A 16,981-nucleotide genomic window follows, 5' to 3' on the forward strand; every position below is an offset into this window, starting at 1 on the left:
AGAGGCCTTAGCATAGCAAGAATCAAGATATTGTGGTAATAGATGACATTTGCATTTTTTTGGGCTTTATATTTATTTTTATTTTTATATTCAACGTTAAAAGTGAATGTTCTCATTGTTTACATTTAGAGATGTTATGTGGCAATTAATGATCATATAAAAAATGTGATGTGTTATTCACATTACTGCACTCATAAAAGTTAAGATTTTTTAACATTCTAAATTTAATATTAGGTAGATTATATTTAATGTTAATATATAATTTGACAACAGATTTGACACAAATGATTTGTACGTCCATTCATTCCAGTGGGAAAATTTGCAAAAATATAACAAAATATTCTAATAGGATGAATTGATGTATACATACTGGTGTGGGTATTTCAAGCATGCCCTTGACTCTTAATATGTCCACAGCACTTGTGAATGGCAGAAATAGAGATAGCACTTTGCCACACGTGCCTCTTACTGCGCACCACATTTTACTCTTCGTTTCCTGCCGTTTTTGCTATTCAACCATAAACAGAACAGATCTATGATGTCACTCGCGTAGGTGAAAAAAATATGACAAAAAGGAGAAATCTATTATAAGAATTTATACAGTGAAACCTAGAGTTATTTTTCTTTGATTTATGAAAATTACCTAGCATATAAAAGAAACAAAATGAAAACAAGGCAAAACTTGAATCTCAAATTTCCCAGCATGTATATCTACTCCTCATTAATATGGCTGCTCGTTAAGAAGTAGTAGAAAGCCTGAAACGACGGAAATGTTAACTTTGTAAAGTTTTATATTTTGCGTAATTAAAATCTTTTTCACATTCATTTGCATGTCCAGTTATTTGTTTAATATGACCTATATTTGACTGGACCAGGCAATCTCTATAGCTGCAGTAGCCTCCTGTGTTTAAAATTAGAACCACACCAATAGCAGTGTTCTTATTCTTATATATAGCATTTTGTATTACATAGTCATATCAAAGTAAGAATAAAGACAATCTATTCTATTTTAATGCACTCTACACTCTTACTTTTTTGAATATTTTATTGTTTTTGTATTTTTATCTATTATTATTATTATTATTACGGTATCATTATTATTATTATTATTATTATTATTATTATTATTATTATTATTATTATTGTTGTTGTTGTTATAATGATCGTTCCTATCATAGCTCTTTATTCGTTATTTCTAGATTGTGGTTCAGATCAAAGAAAAACATTTTACAAGCATAAGAAATTGATTCAATAAAGTTTAAATGATGATGTGATAGGCTCAGATCGAAAATGGTGGATGTCCATTTGATAAAATAAAAGTTGAGTGTGAACAAGAAATATCTCAACTAAGTTAACAGCGTGAGAAGACGGAGATATGAATGCAGGAACATAACATGATGAGTCACTGCTCAACGCAAGAATTGAGCGGCAAGCAAATTCCATTGACTTACAGACGTGTTGCTGCACATCAGGCCATCTTAAGGCGTCTTTTTCAGCAGCAAATTATAAAGCGAGGGCTAAGTATTAATGTTCAACAAGCAGATCATTAGGGATAGAAGTATCCTTAAGGTACTGTTCTGATGGCAAGTCAACAACACTGTTTGCATCATGGCCGTCACTTCTGTTTCAAGTGTGGCGGCAAACTCGAACAAATAAATTCAAATGTATGCATGCCTCTGATCAGCGCACGTTGCTATGTGGACGCAAAAGATTTTCAACAGTTAAGGTCTGCATATTTACCATAGATTAAAAAACAGTTAAGAAGGATAAGCAAAACTCAAGAAAATTCTTGTAAAAAAAATCCTCTCAATACATAAGATTTAGTAAAATGAGAAAGCAATGTGTTCGAGGCAAACAAAATTTGACCATTTCAACAATTGAAGCAGCTTCTAAACAATTCAAGTACAGTCAAGTGCTAATAGAGAAATGCTGTGCACTTACCCTGCTGACAACTGAAAAGTGACCTGAAAGGGGAAGCGTGCAAAATGGCGCATGCCGGATATGAGAAGTGACAACATGCACCTACACTGAACGGTGCTGGCTGCTTTGTATTGAAACTAAGCCTTGATGCGGAGCCTCTAAAATATTATCTTCATATTCCTAGAAGTTAAAAAGTGCAGCGCATCAGAGATTAACAATCAAATCTCAACACATCTCTTTGGCCACCTAAACACTTTAAATTAGGCCTTCAACCCACCTAACATGAGATTTCAGACAAACCACAAGGCATAACAGGAAGTGACATCAGCACCCCCTCCCTCCATCCAACTGAAACAACAAATGCGAAAAAAACACACATGCAACTTTTGTATTTTATTAAGCACGGGATACTCGTGATTAGAACTTGTGCCTCACAGTTCTTAGGTTCTGATTTGAATTTCGACTTCAGCCCTTCTTAATAGCATTTACATGTTCACTGAATGGCGACCAGTCCAGTTGCACATCACATCTTGACTCCACCCAAAGCTATGATGACAACAGGCACCAGAGAAAATTGATGGAGGTTTGGAAAAAAAAAATGCAAAAAGCTGTTGAGGGAATTCTCAAAACATGAAAACAAACAAGGAAACCATTCCAGAGATTATGGCATTAAAAATCCCTCTGCCATATCCCAAATCCGGCCATATTGAAGATCTGCCCATGTAAGCTGCAAGGTAGGCAGACCCCCATCCAGCCTAGCTCATGACCTATTTCCCAACCAGGTTAAGGATTAACCATGTAGCACGCCGCCTCAAACTGGGAAATAGATGAATGGTGCAAGGCGTACTCCTAACAGAATGTCAGCTGACTCGTTCAAGGATCTTCACTGGGGAGTGAGTATGTGTGTGTGCAAGGATAGAGGGGGGATCAAAAGCATGGCGCACACACTAACTCAGTGAAAGTGAGTGTCAGGAGTGCAGCCTCAGAGCTTTGGAAAACTGTCAGCTCGAGTGAGATGTAGGTCGGTGAATGTGAGAGCGAAACGGCAGGAATAGAAGTGTAAAGAGAGGTTTCAAGAGAGTGGCAGCAAATCCCTCCAATGGATTACGTTGCATCGTCACATCAACTTCATACAGCCTGAATCTCTCAGCTTGTCGCCAACAGTAAACGGAATCTCCCAAGAGTGTTAAAGTACAACTATGCTCCTAAAGCAGGGTGCATGTACAATGTTTTAACATCTTAAAAATCTTTTATAAAATGCGATAAACCCCACGCATTAAAAAAAGAAATTGGGTGTGCTTGCTGCTGTTATAGTGAGTGGTGAAGTACTCCATATGCTTTTTCTGGGTTAAAGCAAACACAGAGGCAAGATCCCCACATCACTGGGGTTTGGGTGAAAGGTACAATTCTTGTAACAATGTGATGCTGCCATTTTATGGGACACAGATGTGAAAAAGGCAATGAGTCAGTTCTCCAAACATGGTAATCATGTTGTATACTGTACATTCATTTTCCTAAGTGCAGAGTTGCCAGTGAGGTGGAGCATCCACTCACAGATCTCATATACAGTAGACAAACAACTCATTCAAACTGAACTTAACATTAATGTTTTTGAAATGAGGAGGTAAGCCTGACTCCAAGGAGCTAAGTCAACCCAAGTCAAACCTGTAAGGCAGATGGGCTAACCACTAGTCTACCGCGCTCACAGATTCTGAAACGAATGAACGTATAGTGGTCTGTTAAGATATGAAGGCCCTGATATATTAGCAGTCACTTAACAACTATTAGTTATGAGATGCAAGCAACATTTGGGATACACGTGTGCAAAACACTTTACAACATCCAATCATTATCAATTAACATTGGATTCTTTGCATTGGAAGGACAGTTATTTATTGGTAGCTGTAGTGTGCTATTAAGCTAATATGCCAAACGCAAATAGACTCCACAGAAGTGCAAAGAAGGACAATTTCAAAGGTATTTCCGTTCTATGCAGTATGTGCAGGAGGATCTTGGTGTTCTTATTTAGATTACTGTAATAGTCACTTATTTCTTAATAACATAGAAAACTCAGTGGATAAAAAGCACAACTCACCACGGTGAGGTACGTTGTGGTTGAGGCGTTGGAGTTTGTCCGTCTGTGATAATAGCCATAGTTTCCACTGAAGTTTCGCCTAATCTCTGCAGAAGAATGCCTAAAATATGGAGGCAATGGTCAGTGTTAGCATGCCAATGTAAATGAAAATGGTTGACTTTCAAAAAAAGTGTGTTCAAACACACATGGAATACTGTTCAAAATAAATTTTCATTGCATATTTAAAGCAACGGCCACATTATAAACCTTAATAAGTTCAACTCCAGCTTCACCATTGTTCCCACTCACATTAGTTTGAATTGCTCATCCATGGTAATTCTATTCACACTATTGTTCCTTCCATACTACAAAACACAACTCAGTGGAGGCTTTGTCACTTTGGCACCCCCAGTAGAATAATTGTGGGGTCCCAATCTACGGGTCAGCCTACTGCAGAAAATCTACACGACATTACAATGGAGGGTTAAATTCAGACACTGGGAAGAGACAGTGGCTGTGCAAGTGTGGTTAATTGTGTGTTTGCAATGCCAAAAAGTGGGCAGACCAAATACAGAAAAGAACAAACTATTGAGGAAGTCTGTTGTGTGTAAATTTATATATATATATATATATATATATATATATATATATATATATATATTTTTTTTTTTTTTTCTTTAAATTATTATTTACTTTATTTATTTTAGTTTATTATTATTATTATGTGTAAGTATGCAGCCTTGAACCTTTGTTTATATACTTCTTGTTGAAAGGAAGGGCAATAAATAGACATGTCTGACCAAACATGATGACTAATCATGATTAATAATTGTGATTTCAATATTGCCCAAAATAATCGCAATTATTATTTTGGCCATAATCGTGTATGCCTAGTCGGCAGGAAGTTGAATCCGTTTCCAGTGGGGGTTGGACTCCGCCAATGCTGCCCTTTGTCACCAATTCTGTTCATTACCTTTATGGACAGAATGAGGAGGATTGGTTTGGGAGTCTCAGCAAAGCATCTTTGCTATTTGCAGATGATGTGGTGCTGTTGGCTTCTTCAGATCGTAACCTCCAACTCTCATTGGAGTGCTTCGCCGCCAAGTGTGAAGCAGCTGGGATGAAGATCAGCACCCCCAAATTTTAAACCGTGGTCCTCAGTCAGAAAAGGGTGGTCATGTAGTCATATTTTTTAAATGTATTTTACAGTGATGTAAAATGCTACTAAAAACAATTAATAGTTAACAATTTCTGAAAGGTAGCGGTTTAAACCTTTAATATATGAACTTCCATTGTTAGCTAAGAGAAATACAATTCAGAAATTAAAACACCCTGGAAGTCACTGGAATCATGGAATAAACTGTGTTCAACTTTGGAGGTTTCTTGTATCCAGTAAATGGTTCTATTTTTTTCTACCCACAGTAAAAGCTGGCATTGGAAGAGGAGTGTTTACTTTTTATATCCATGGTACAATGAGGGCATGCCAGTGCTGAACCCACACCATAGAACCACCCAAATGTCCATGTGATTGTCGGGTTCCAAATATATATGCAAAAGGATGATTTATTCCAACGTGTCGCTAATTACCACTATAAACTCCGACGAAAGTGGAAGAGTACAAGTACATCAACACCACTCCGGCACCCTACTCAGGAAGCATCCACATGAGATTCATTTGGTCATTTGAGAAAATGTAAGTACATTTGAGTTTCATATCTGAAATTTTGAGCCTTACAACCAAAATACTCACAAAACCCTTTGACCTTCTTGTACTTTGTTTGGCAAATTATTGAAAAAGATGGACCCACCACAGCAAGGTGTAAGGTGGGGGAAATTCAGATGAAAAGAACATCATCTTTGTCTAATAGGGTGAAAAAGAAAATGAAATCTGAAAAAATCATCTTGGGGGCATTTAGGAGCGGATTGTTTATTTTGGATCTTAGATGCCCAGTGTAAAGGCACTCCATTTTAAAGTGACACACCTTCCACTTACATACAACATCACGTGTTATGTTTCTAAAGACAAGACAAACCTAGAAGGTGGGGACAAGCATGGGTGGGTGAGCGGCATTTAGTTTTTAGAGCAAAGTCCATCACTAAACCTGCATATCATGTAATTACAACTCTCTGTCGTTTGAAACCCTCCAATGAATACTGGGAATAGGGAGCATTAAAAGTAATGTTCAAGAAAACAAACACAAATGTACAGTAAATACACATGTACCGCATGCCCACTCACAAACTAACCTTCTTATACACACACACACACTTTGACCATGAAAAAACATTTAATTATGTTTAATAGAAACCCATTTGTGATGTCTAAGGATTGGGCAGATTGAAGCACAAAACAGAAATCAACACATAAACCTCACCTTTTAGAGCTTTTACCACACAAATCTGCTCAGTACTAACCACGAATGCAACACAACAGCAAACTCTGAGGTGTTGGGAGGAGTAATGGACCTTGAATAATTTGTTATGAATTGAAAAAAGCACTTTCCAAGTTAGTAACATTTTAGCATCCTTGATGGCCATAAATGTAATAAATGCAGTTGTTCTGCTATTGCTTCTGTAGTGTAACTTGACAATCAAGGACTCATGCCTTTGTAATCATTTGCCTCATCAATGGTTTCAAAACAGACATTAATAAGAGATCTAAAAAATGTAAACAACATCTTGACTGGAAAGCTCGAGTTTTAGTTTTGTGCAACAACTGAGCCAATTCTCTGGAAGCATATTGACCAAAGACAGCGCTGAACTTGTATGAGCAATTCAAGCCTTGTAAAATGTTTTAAACACTCCACTTCTAAAGGGACAAGCCCTAACCAAAAAACCACAACATACACTATGAATATCTTGCCTGTATACATTCCTCAGCAATAACCAAGACAAAGCCCTAACATATCCATATTTCTTCAAAACCTAAACTGAAGGTAAAAGTATCATTTGCACGTGCATATTCACGAGCACGCTCAATGCGGTTGCCTGCTACCATTCAAAACACAAAGCGCTTGGCTATAAAAAGCGCAGGCAAGTAAAACAGTAATCAGGCCTTGCCAGCAGCACACAGGCATTATTTCATCACAGCACACAAGCAGTCAAGGACTATTGTCTTCATTGGATCCTTCTATTCTTTGGCTGAAATAAACCCTCCAAAGCAGATTTATTGGGCAGGTATTAGAGTAATTTCGCATTAAACCGATGTTCTGCTAATTTTGTTCACTAAAACTTGGGATAAACGTATCACTGATCATACAATAATTGAGTGAAGACATCAATTGTGCAGTAATAAAAAAAACAATTACAACAGGAAGAGAAGAGTTGTGTTTGTCACGATTCCGCTATGTCAGCCCAGTCTTGAACGTCAGCTTCTTAGAGCCCCGAGAATGACTACTAAGTCATTTGCCAGACGGCTCTCCATTTCAGTTTGCCACTGTCGTCCTGAAATAAAACCTGAGCGCTGAATTGGTAAGGCTGCAACAGTGCAATGTTTGATACAAATATCCCTCCCCACAAATTAGTCACAAATATTGATGACATCATCAGACACGATCCAAATCCCAAAGAAAAGTCTACTAATAGTCAAGTCAATGGTCAACGTGTTTATTGTCATGTGCAAAGTGTACAGTAGAAACAGGTTTCTCCGTATGATAAAATTCTTACTTTGCCAACTCTTGAGTAGTCATCAAGACTGATACCTAGTACCGATACCACTACATTTTTTAGAACAAAAAATCCCCCCCCCACAAAAAACAATGACAGATCAGGAAAAACCTACCAAGTCCATAAAAAGCATTTTCCTTAAAGATTCATGAAATGAATGACAATTTCCTACTCTTCTAGTTTGTCACTTCTTGTTTATGATTGCAAAACTGCTTGAAGAGATTGAGAGATCCTAGTATCGACTTTCATTGATTTTCACCAATACCTTGAAATAAGGCTAGATATTACCCCGATATCAATACTTAGTATTGGAACTAAACCATTCCTAAATCAAACCTGAACTGGTCAACTGAGCTGAAGAAATGTTTTTTTCTTCTGAAAAACTATGTAACCACTTCCTGTGAACCTCAATAGACGCTTCGTGGACACGCCCCTTCCAGTATTCGTCAAAATCCAAGACTGCAAAGACCCAATTGTTGAATGTCTGTCAAAGATTATCCTGTGTAACTAACTATCCTATGGTGTGAGGTGAGTGTCAAGTGACTTTTCCTCCATCCAGATTGAATCCAGAGAAATTCAATCACATTCAAACTATGTGTCAAAAGTAAATAATGGCCAAGACGTACTTATTCAAATATTTACATGGTTCCAGAACTTGTGGTGGAACCAAGTGTTTTCTCTACCTCAATAGCAGCTAATGTTGTTGGGTTAGGCTGTCATATGCTGCAAGCCTGCACTTGCTGTGTGTGCACATGGTGTTTTTGTCAGCATTTCTGCAATCGTTGCGCAAGCTTTCCTGAATGTGACAGCCCCCCCCCCCCCCCCCCCCCCCCCCCCACACACACACACACACACATAAACACATGCATACACGCCCACACACACACACACACTTTCTACTCCCTCTTACTGCTCCATTCTGATTTGATGTCTGACTGGGGAAATTCTGCTTTTGATTATCAGTACCACTCTAAATCAGCTGAGATAGGCTCGTGCCAGATTGGAGAATTCAATTCTTCAGAGCATGTGCTTAGGAGGATTTCAACACCAAGTATTATATAGTCGTAGAAAAAAGTTACATTTGTTCAGTTATTAACCTTCTTTTAGGCGCCATAGTTTTTTAATAAAATATTCTGTTTTCGGATGACTATTTCAAAAGGCCTTACTTCGGCCCTTAAAGGGACAGTGTGTAAGATTTTCATTAAAAAGGTATAAATTAAATTACTGTAAATTTAAAAAACTTGCAAATGAATGAAGACCAACAGTATGTTTTAAAAACATTGAGGTCTAGTTATCGTGAAATTATATTACATGAGGGGTGGCACTTCTCCGGAGGCGGCCATGTTTGTTATAGCTATGGACAATGGTAAATGGAGCACTTGCAGCAACCCCTGCTGTCCATAATGAAAAACGGCCTACATCTTACACACTATCCCTTCTAAAGCAGGGGTGTCAAACTCGTTCTTTGCGAGGGCCACGTTGCAGTTACAGTTTCTGTCAGAGGGCCGGGATGACTGTGATAAAATACATTTTGGGTGTATTTGTCACACTTCCAACTAGTTTTGAGATCAGAAAGAGGGTGAGGGCAAAAAAAACGCTTGCTTTTCCCCCCAAACAATTTCAAATTGACTTATAAATGTGATATTTTGACTGGAAACTTGAATTGGAATGGGCGTTTCGCGGGCCGCGTGAAATGATGTGGCGGGCCGGATCTGGCCCCCGGGCCTTGAGTTTGACACCTGTGCTTTAAAGGGTTATCTATATGCAGAGGTAGTGCCATATTTATGTACTGTACAGATTTTGCTTGTAGGGATTTCAGTACTGTACAGTTTCCTTGATTAACAATGGAGAAAAAGCGTAACGGTTGTTGTAAATATTTTTCAGTGGGTGAATCTCTGATCTCCTGTTTTGATTCCAGCCATTCTGTACTGAGAAGAATAATGTTACTTGGAGGAATTGCCCTGCTCCAGTTATTGCTAAAAGTTGCAGTCGTTTTCGTGAAGTCAGCAAACGAGACTTCAGAACATTTGGAAAAAGATATGCTCAAGTACCTTAAACAGCCAGATGCAAAAAAGTAAATAAATAAACACCCCTATACAACTGGCTTGACCTTATCAGGGTTGCACGTAAGCAGAGAACAAAGAAGCTAAGAACTATTGACACTCTCACTTGTGGACTAATAAGATTCTTCCGATCATGCAAAACTCTCACAGGAAGATTGCAGATGAGTTTACAACTCCAATACTTAGAACTGGGACGTAGACATACTTCCCACTAGCTGACCACTCGGAGTTGAGATGGATGGATCGATCGATGCATCCATCCATGCATTCAGTCATTCATTTGTTTTCTCTACCCACTTGTCCTCACTAGAGTCGCGGGCCGCCTGGTGCATATGCAATCTGTCTGCGGGCAGTATGGGGGGACACTCTGAACTAGTTGTCAGCCAATCGCAGGGCACATCCGTTTTCTTTAATGCATATATTTCTTTGAGTTGTAGCCAAGATAGAGCTTATCCCAGCTGACTTTGAACATGCCACAGGCTGCAACCTGGCCTATGTACAGATTTCAATGTATTGGTTCTTGCAATGGCAGCAGATACTTGTATCACGTGTCATTCTTTTTTTTTTTTTTTTTTAGGAAAACTTTGTACGGATATCAAAAGTACTACTAGTATCGTGACATGGAATTGCTATCTATTCTAGAGTTGAATACTTGGTCTCGTATCAATCTGAAAAAAGCGGTAACGAACATCCTTAACCAAAACAGTATGACACGCTACATTAATTGTTTCAATTAATTTAATTTGATTTAATCTGCAATAACACACCACAAAGGAAGGTTGTTAAGATTTACATCGCAAACTTCTGAACTGTGAGATAAAAGAGCCAAGTGTCTTGGCAACTGTCCAATTCATCGCTCTATGTTCTAAATTGCTTATCCTCACCATTCAAGCCAATTGTGCTGGAGGCTGGCATACACAGTTGACTGGTGACCAGGCAACTGTGAGGCACATTTACAGTAGGCAAAAGACTATTCACACTCACAACCCTACCTAAACTCTTTAGTGTTCAATTAAACGATACGTTTTTAGAATGTGGAAGAAAGAGACTCAAAAACCTCTTGACAACACACAAATCACTACACAGGATCATGTTGCCCAAAGATGACCAAATTTGTCTCGAACAAGGACATTTAACAAAGTGCTGAACAATGTGTACAGCACAGACCAAAACACAATTGTGGCTTGATTAGTGGTATTGTCAAGTCTAAGGAAGGTGTCTCCACCACACGAGACCAAGCAAACAGCTTCCCCTCCCCAAAAAAGACCACCTTCGGTCATCTGATCTAAAGAGGAAGTGGAAGAATAACAGTGTGATGTGGCGTACACTTCAAGAGGATTGTGGCAGCGGGATGCCCCTGCTGTGTGTCTCATCCTATCATATGTCTCCAGACTTTAATGGGCCTTACTGCTATCAGCGCCATCGCGGCTCAGCTTCCTGTCAGCGGCAGGCACGCACAAACACAGAAGCAAGCCAAAGTGACCAAAACAAATCTTACTGTCTGGTAGAGTTTAATTCTTGTTACATTTTTGGATGTCTTTTTTGGGGCTTTCAGCAAATCCCATGTAACACAAGCTGGACCACCCCCATTCACTTAAAAAGTATTGAGCGGGAGAGGCCCCACATCCACAGCTGTTCTCACACCTGTTACCATATGTTCATGATTACCACTATGCTACGTCTCTTTACTTGCATGTGCTATATTGCATTGAACACTTCTTTATTCTGCATTTTGTTTCTGCTTATAAGTAAAAATCAACATTTCGTGAAAGAAAACTGAAGTGAAACCAGAGCACCATGATGCCCACTATGTACAGGATTTCCTTCCCAGTGCAAGGAAAGGACTAAATGGGCCCACAATATGTTTGATTAACACCAGGAAAGGTGTAACATTAGTTCATGTAATGTAATGTAATGTTCGTAATTTTTAAGTATAGCAGACATAAGTTGCTAAATTTAGTGAAAGTAACATTTAATGCTAAAACTTTTATGATGCTCACATTGATCAACACTTGACAAATATAGCTTATTTCAATTTGAAAATCTGCCTCTTCAAGATAATGTACAATTTGTTCTATGAAAAAATGTTTTTTGTGTGTGTGTGTCGTGCAGGCAAACCTGGCTAGCCACTACTATGCAATAATGCAAAATGCAGAAGCCACACCATGAAGTAAGTGTATCAGACTGAAGACTGTCACATCTTGATTCAAGGATTGCATTTGATAAAATCAGAGAAAAAAAGAGTGGCTAAGGTTTGCAACTTGAAGATAAGACACACAACAATGACATCTAACGTCATCTGTCACAATAAAACCCACAAAGACATGTAAGCTATTTTATCTTTACAGTTACGATAACAAAAAGCCGGTTGAATATTACATAAGCTACCAGTGCATTATGCGCTTAATTGAGAAGACAAAAAATATCATGAACAATTTGACATTAAATGTTGAATTTGAAACTATTTTTGGAACCTTGAACAAAACAATGTGTTTGTGAATGTTAGTATAGCCTACTAATACAAGTAAAAATCTAGAATGAAAATCTGCTAATGTGCAAATACCTAAAGTTGTAAATGAGTACGATTGTATGACTTGACTTGTGGCTTGCTTAGCATTGGTAATTAATTGATTTGACAGGCCTGAAATTTGGTAGAGCCTCGACTTTACCTGCTTTATTTTTGCACTTCCACCTCTGATATACAGTATGCATAAATACCACTTTTCGAATATACCCTTTGAAACGGATGTTAACACAGCTATCAATCATGTGAAACTCAATGTTGATGATGCAGCTGAAGAAAAAAAAATAGCCATCTACTAAGCTTCAACCAGCTGAGGCATCATTACTTCAGTTTTTAAAAAAACTTTTTACAGTCTAAAGTGCATTATATCAGCGATAGAAAGGGTTGCATATTTTAACCTTTGTTCACATTTTACATTGTTCTGTATTATATATTATCAAAAAATACAAAATATTTTTTTTTAAATGCTTTCCGCAAAGTCAAGACCAAATGTCCATCCAGGGCGGCATATATTTTTATTTTTACTGATAAAACTGCAATTCATCGCATTTACAAAATGTCACCAAGTGACAATGAATTAACTGTTATTAAAAAGATCATTTTGCTATCAGAGCATATCACTGGCACGTGCCCTTGCATGACAGAAGCCTGCAAGCAGCTGCTCTGCTGGTTCATCACTGGATTCAGGCTGCGGACCAAAAATCCCTCACATCCCTGTGCAGCTGAGCTCAGCGCTGCACAGCAACGTACCATCCTTGATGTGTCATGGAATATATTTAAAAAAATGTCAGTGTGGTATATTGCCCCTGGAATGGATAAAGAATGTGACATGAAGATGAAAACTGTGGCGATACTTTGGTGATATGAGGACTATTTGTTGTTTGTATGTAAGTCGTACATTTTGTATGTAACTATAACAATCAAATATCTGAGGAACTGCCATAAAAAATGCAACCAACACATGGTCACATTAATAAACATTTGTTTGCGTATTGTATCATTTTGTATAACCGTAAAATATGATTTGGTAGAATATAAGAAAGTGGTGTCATTTTCGTGTTGAAAGTCTGTTAAAAACAGCAAAAAAATGGAGATTAAGGACATTGTGCTTAGGCACGTTATAAATGAATGTTACAGTATGCACTTAGCTTATTCTGCATCACTCACATTAAATGACCTTGTTGCAAAAGTGGAATGTGCAAGCTCTGCCAAGGCTGAACAATCATAATTGGGATCAGCACCAAACTGTACACTTTGAGAGACACATATCTCTCATACGCTTGACACTGACAAATTAAAAGAAATGCTGACAACAGAGTTTACAGGTGTCTTAATAACTCTGTGGCATGTTTTCTCAAAATCCACCAAGATTCAAGAATTACATCACACTTTTCACCCTCTTATTTGAGCCACATTGTAACAACTCTGTTAAATTCAAATGTACCCATTCCGCCATCTCTACAGCTTGGCCAATATTGAGGCACAACTCACCCTTTGATTGTCACATGACCAAACTCAGGAAACTTTGAGCCGTGATTGGTTGTTATCAAAGCCTTGAGCAACTGTGATATCATTTTCAGTCAGCAGAAAATGGCAATGCTATTGTTTTGGTTCTGAATACAGAAGATGGAATTGGTTGACGTTCAGTGAACAAATTGGTCTATTCTAGTGGGGTGCAGTGCCAAAGTCACCCCAAAAGCTTACATCCATCCATCCATTTTCTAGAGCTTATCCATTGCTGGTGCATGTCCCAGCTGACTTCGGGTTAGGCAGGGGATACCCTGAAAACATTGCTAGCCAATGGGCAGGGCTCACAGAGACCAACAGCCATTCATGCACTCAATCTCACCTAAGTGGAATTTAGGTGATATGAATGTTTCTGTACACAAAACTTTACGAGTAAAAATTCGAACAGATTGCCTCTTAATACGACATAAAATTCAATATATGAGTGATAAATCGCATGCTCCAAAAGAAAACTTGAAATTCCCACATGCAGAGGTTCCACTGTGTGTCCAATACATCTGCCATGATTGTTTTTGGAGTGTGGGAGGAAGCAGGAGTGCCCGGAGGGGACCCACGCAGGCTAGGGGAGAACATGCAAACTCCACACAGGGGTTGGAGCGAGGTGGATTTGAACTCAGGTCCCTAAACTGCGCGGCAGACGTGCTAACCACTACGTGACTGACCCACCCCCCAAAAATGTGAAAATTCCAAACTATTTGCCTTATCACTGATACCTTCAACAGAAAGTTGTTTTGTAAATGGTAGATGGACATTGCACTTATATAGTGCTATTCTACCTTCCTCAGGTACTAAAAGCGCTCACACTGACAACTCATTTACCTCACGCACTTACACAACTGTGGTGGTGAACTACAATATGTGGCCACAGACCTGGGGCAGACTGACGTTTTTCCGAATTAAAAAATAAATAAATAAATAAATAAATAAAATAATTGCTTGCTTGATTGAATCCATTCTGTTAAATAGATTAAAGTCAAATGATTCTAAAGCTGTCTTCAAATTCATGTGTATTTCTAGAAGTGGTTCTCACGTCAATAAGATAGGACACCCCTGTTTTTTAGTAGATCCAATCATTCCACGCTGCATCACTTTCTCAACTGATGTCAACTGAGAATCTTCTGTCTAGCCACCAACAATTGTTGGACGAATAGTTGGACGAATGGATGGATGATCTAGCTCAGTAGCTCACTGTGACAGGGTACATTATCTTTCTGCGTATCCACTTTTTTAGATACATATGTGACTTGGCTCGACAAAGGCAGGGAAACACTGCTTCAAAATCAATCACGTGTCAATTTGCAAAAGGGGGAAGCGTCACATGCATTGACAGTTATGCACAGGAAGTTCCCCTGTTTGGGTGTTTTAATGAGTTAGCATTGAGCATAAGACACAATGGACTTCCATGTACAGTATTAACTTCCTCTCCACCTGCAGAAACGATGAGCACATGCCTACTCATGTATATTACAGCACGATCAGTTGATCTCTAGCGTGATACGCCACAGGATATGCACCACAGTAAATACAATTATTCAAAATCAACTTTAAAGTGTAAACTTTACAATAATTATTATTTTACAATGTAAAGCAACGTAGAAACCAAAGTACACAGCTTGCTGCCCTTTTAACATGTGGCTGCCTGGTTCCCGTTACAACTGTTTCAAAAGCAGAAGAGTTGAGTTGCGATGTTGTTTGGAATATTTGTTTTTGCTTGTCTTACCTGTTGATTTTTAAAGCAAAAGCCCGTCGCTCCGCACTGGTTACAGAAGCCATGGGAAACCAGGTGTCGAAAATCCGAAAAAGAAGGGGGATGCTGCTCCACCACCACCGGTCGGTTGCCTTCGGTCTGTTGGGCAGAGTTCTCCCCGCCCGCCGCTTCTTTTCGCCCGCCCCGGCTGTCACCGAGGCGCCGCCTCCGCAACACAAGAAAAGCTCCTTCACCGTCAAGTTTCAAGGGAGTGCGCGCGGTTCTTGATTCCAGAGTCCGGAAAGAGTGTTCGCCAAACCACTTCCGGTCTGGGCGAAAGCTTGCCATAGAAAAATGAGAGAGAGGAGAGAAAACAGAGGAGGGAGAGAGAGAGAGAGAGAGAGAGAGAGAGAGAGAGAGAGAGAGAGAGAGAGAGAGAGAAAATAATGCTTGACTAAAAATATTTTATGTATTTATTTATGTCTGAGTCTATATCATTGTTATCCTTATTATTGTTTCCCAGCATGCTTTTTATCACTGTTAGTAAATAGTTGTGCACTTCATTTCCTTTATTATAAGTGTGTCTGTGATGCCTTTGATGGTGGCAGAACAAGTGACAAAGGATTATATCAACTGAAAGAAATAAAAGAGCAGGACGGACGTATACTAACTGCAACGCTGTTAGGTGCAAAGTAACTGGGCTTGCGCTGTGACCGGCAGCTGCTCTTGAGTGAATGTGTATCCTGGTAGTAACGACAAATGAAGCCAAAGCGACTTGGGCATTATTTAACGACATCCAAGTGCGTTACATTAGTGCTATTTTTTCATCAATGTTATCGTTTATATACTCCGAGGACTTGATAACAAGCAGTTAGTTGCAGGGCACATCACTCAGTAAACACTTAGGAAAAATTGGTGTGAAAGTGATATGCGGGCTCCCTCTAGTGATACTCAAATCCCGTGTAACTAAATCTGGTGATACTCGCCGCCTCATTACAGTATTCTCTGGCTGTGTCATTTTTTTTTTTTTTTTTTTTTTGGGGGGGGGGGGGGGGGGGTTAATGTGATAGTAACTAAAGTATGTTTTTTTTTTTTTTTTTTTTTAATTTTGCAATGATTAATTAACTTCCAATAAATATTCTATATTCCCTATACATATTCAAATATTAAACACAATGTTAGAATAATATATTCATGTATATAATCCGTCTCTTTTTAATAAACAGCTGAACCGATCTAATGTTATTATGCCACTGTACAACAGCAATATAATAATAATAATTATTAATATTATTGTTGTTGTTGTTGTTATTATTATTATATATTAAAGTCAAATGATTCTAACGCTGTCTTTGAATTCATGTGTATTTCTATAAGTGGTTCTAACATCAATAAAATAGGAGACTATTATTAATATTATTATCATCATCATCATCATCATCATTAATCATTATTTTATTTTATTACAATTTCTCTTATTTTTGGGCATGCAGCCGATTTTTTTATTAGTATTTGCGTGC

General features: G+C 38.4%; 1 protein-coding gene across 2 annotated transcripts in view; it reads right to left on the reverse strand.

Annotated features, from left to right (window-relative positions):
• Positions 1 to 15,713, reverse strand: part of dock8 (dedicator of cytokinesis 8) — an 82,533-nt gene extending 66,820 nt beyond the window's left edge. Inside the window, exons 1-2 of one of the 2 annotated variants that reach the window (XM_088409602.1) lie at positions 15,495 to 15,713; positions 4,016 to 4,115 (exon numbers count right to left, since the gene is read on the reverse strand). In XM_088409602.1, coding sequence (XP_088265728.1) covers positions 4,016 to 4,115; positions 15,495 to 15,547 — 153 coding nt within the window. In that variant the 5' untranslated portion in view covers positions 15,548 to 15,713. The remainder of the gene's footprint in view (positions 1 to 4,015; positions 4,116 to 15,494) is intronic. The other variant, XM_088409609.1, reaches the window with a different exon arrangement.
• Between the last annotated feature and the right edge of the window lie 1,268 nt (positions 15,714 to 16,981).

The sequence above is a fragment of the Hippichthys cyanospilos genome, chromosome 1, assembly GCF_059441005.1.
Source record: "Hippichthys cyanospilos isolate Australia breed blue-spotted pipefish chromosome 1, RoL_Hcya_1.0, whole genome shotgun sequence".
In the NCBI taxonomy this organism is placed as follows: domain Eukaryota; kingdom Metazoa; phylum Chordata; class Actinopteri; order Syngnathiformes; family Syngnathidae; genus Hippichthys; species Hippichthys cyanospilos.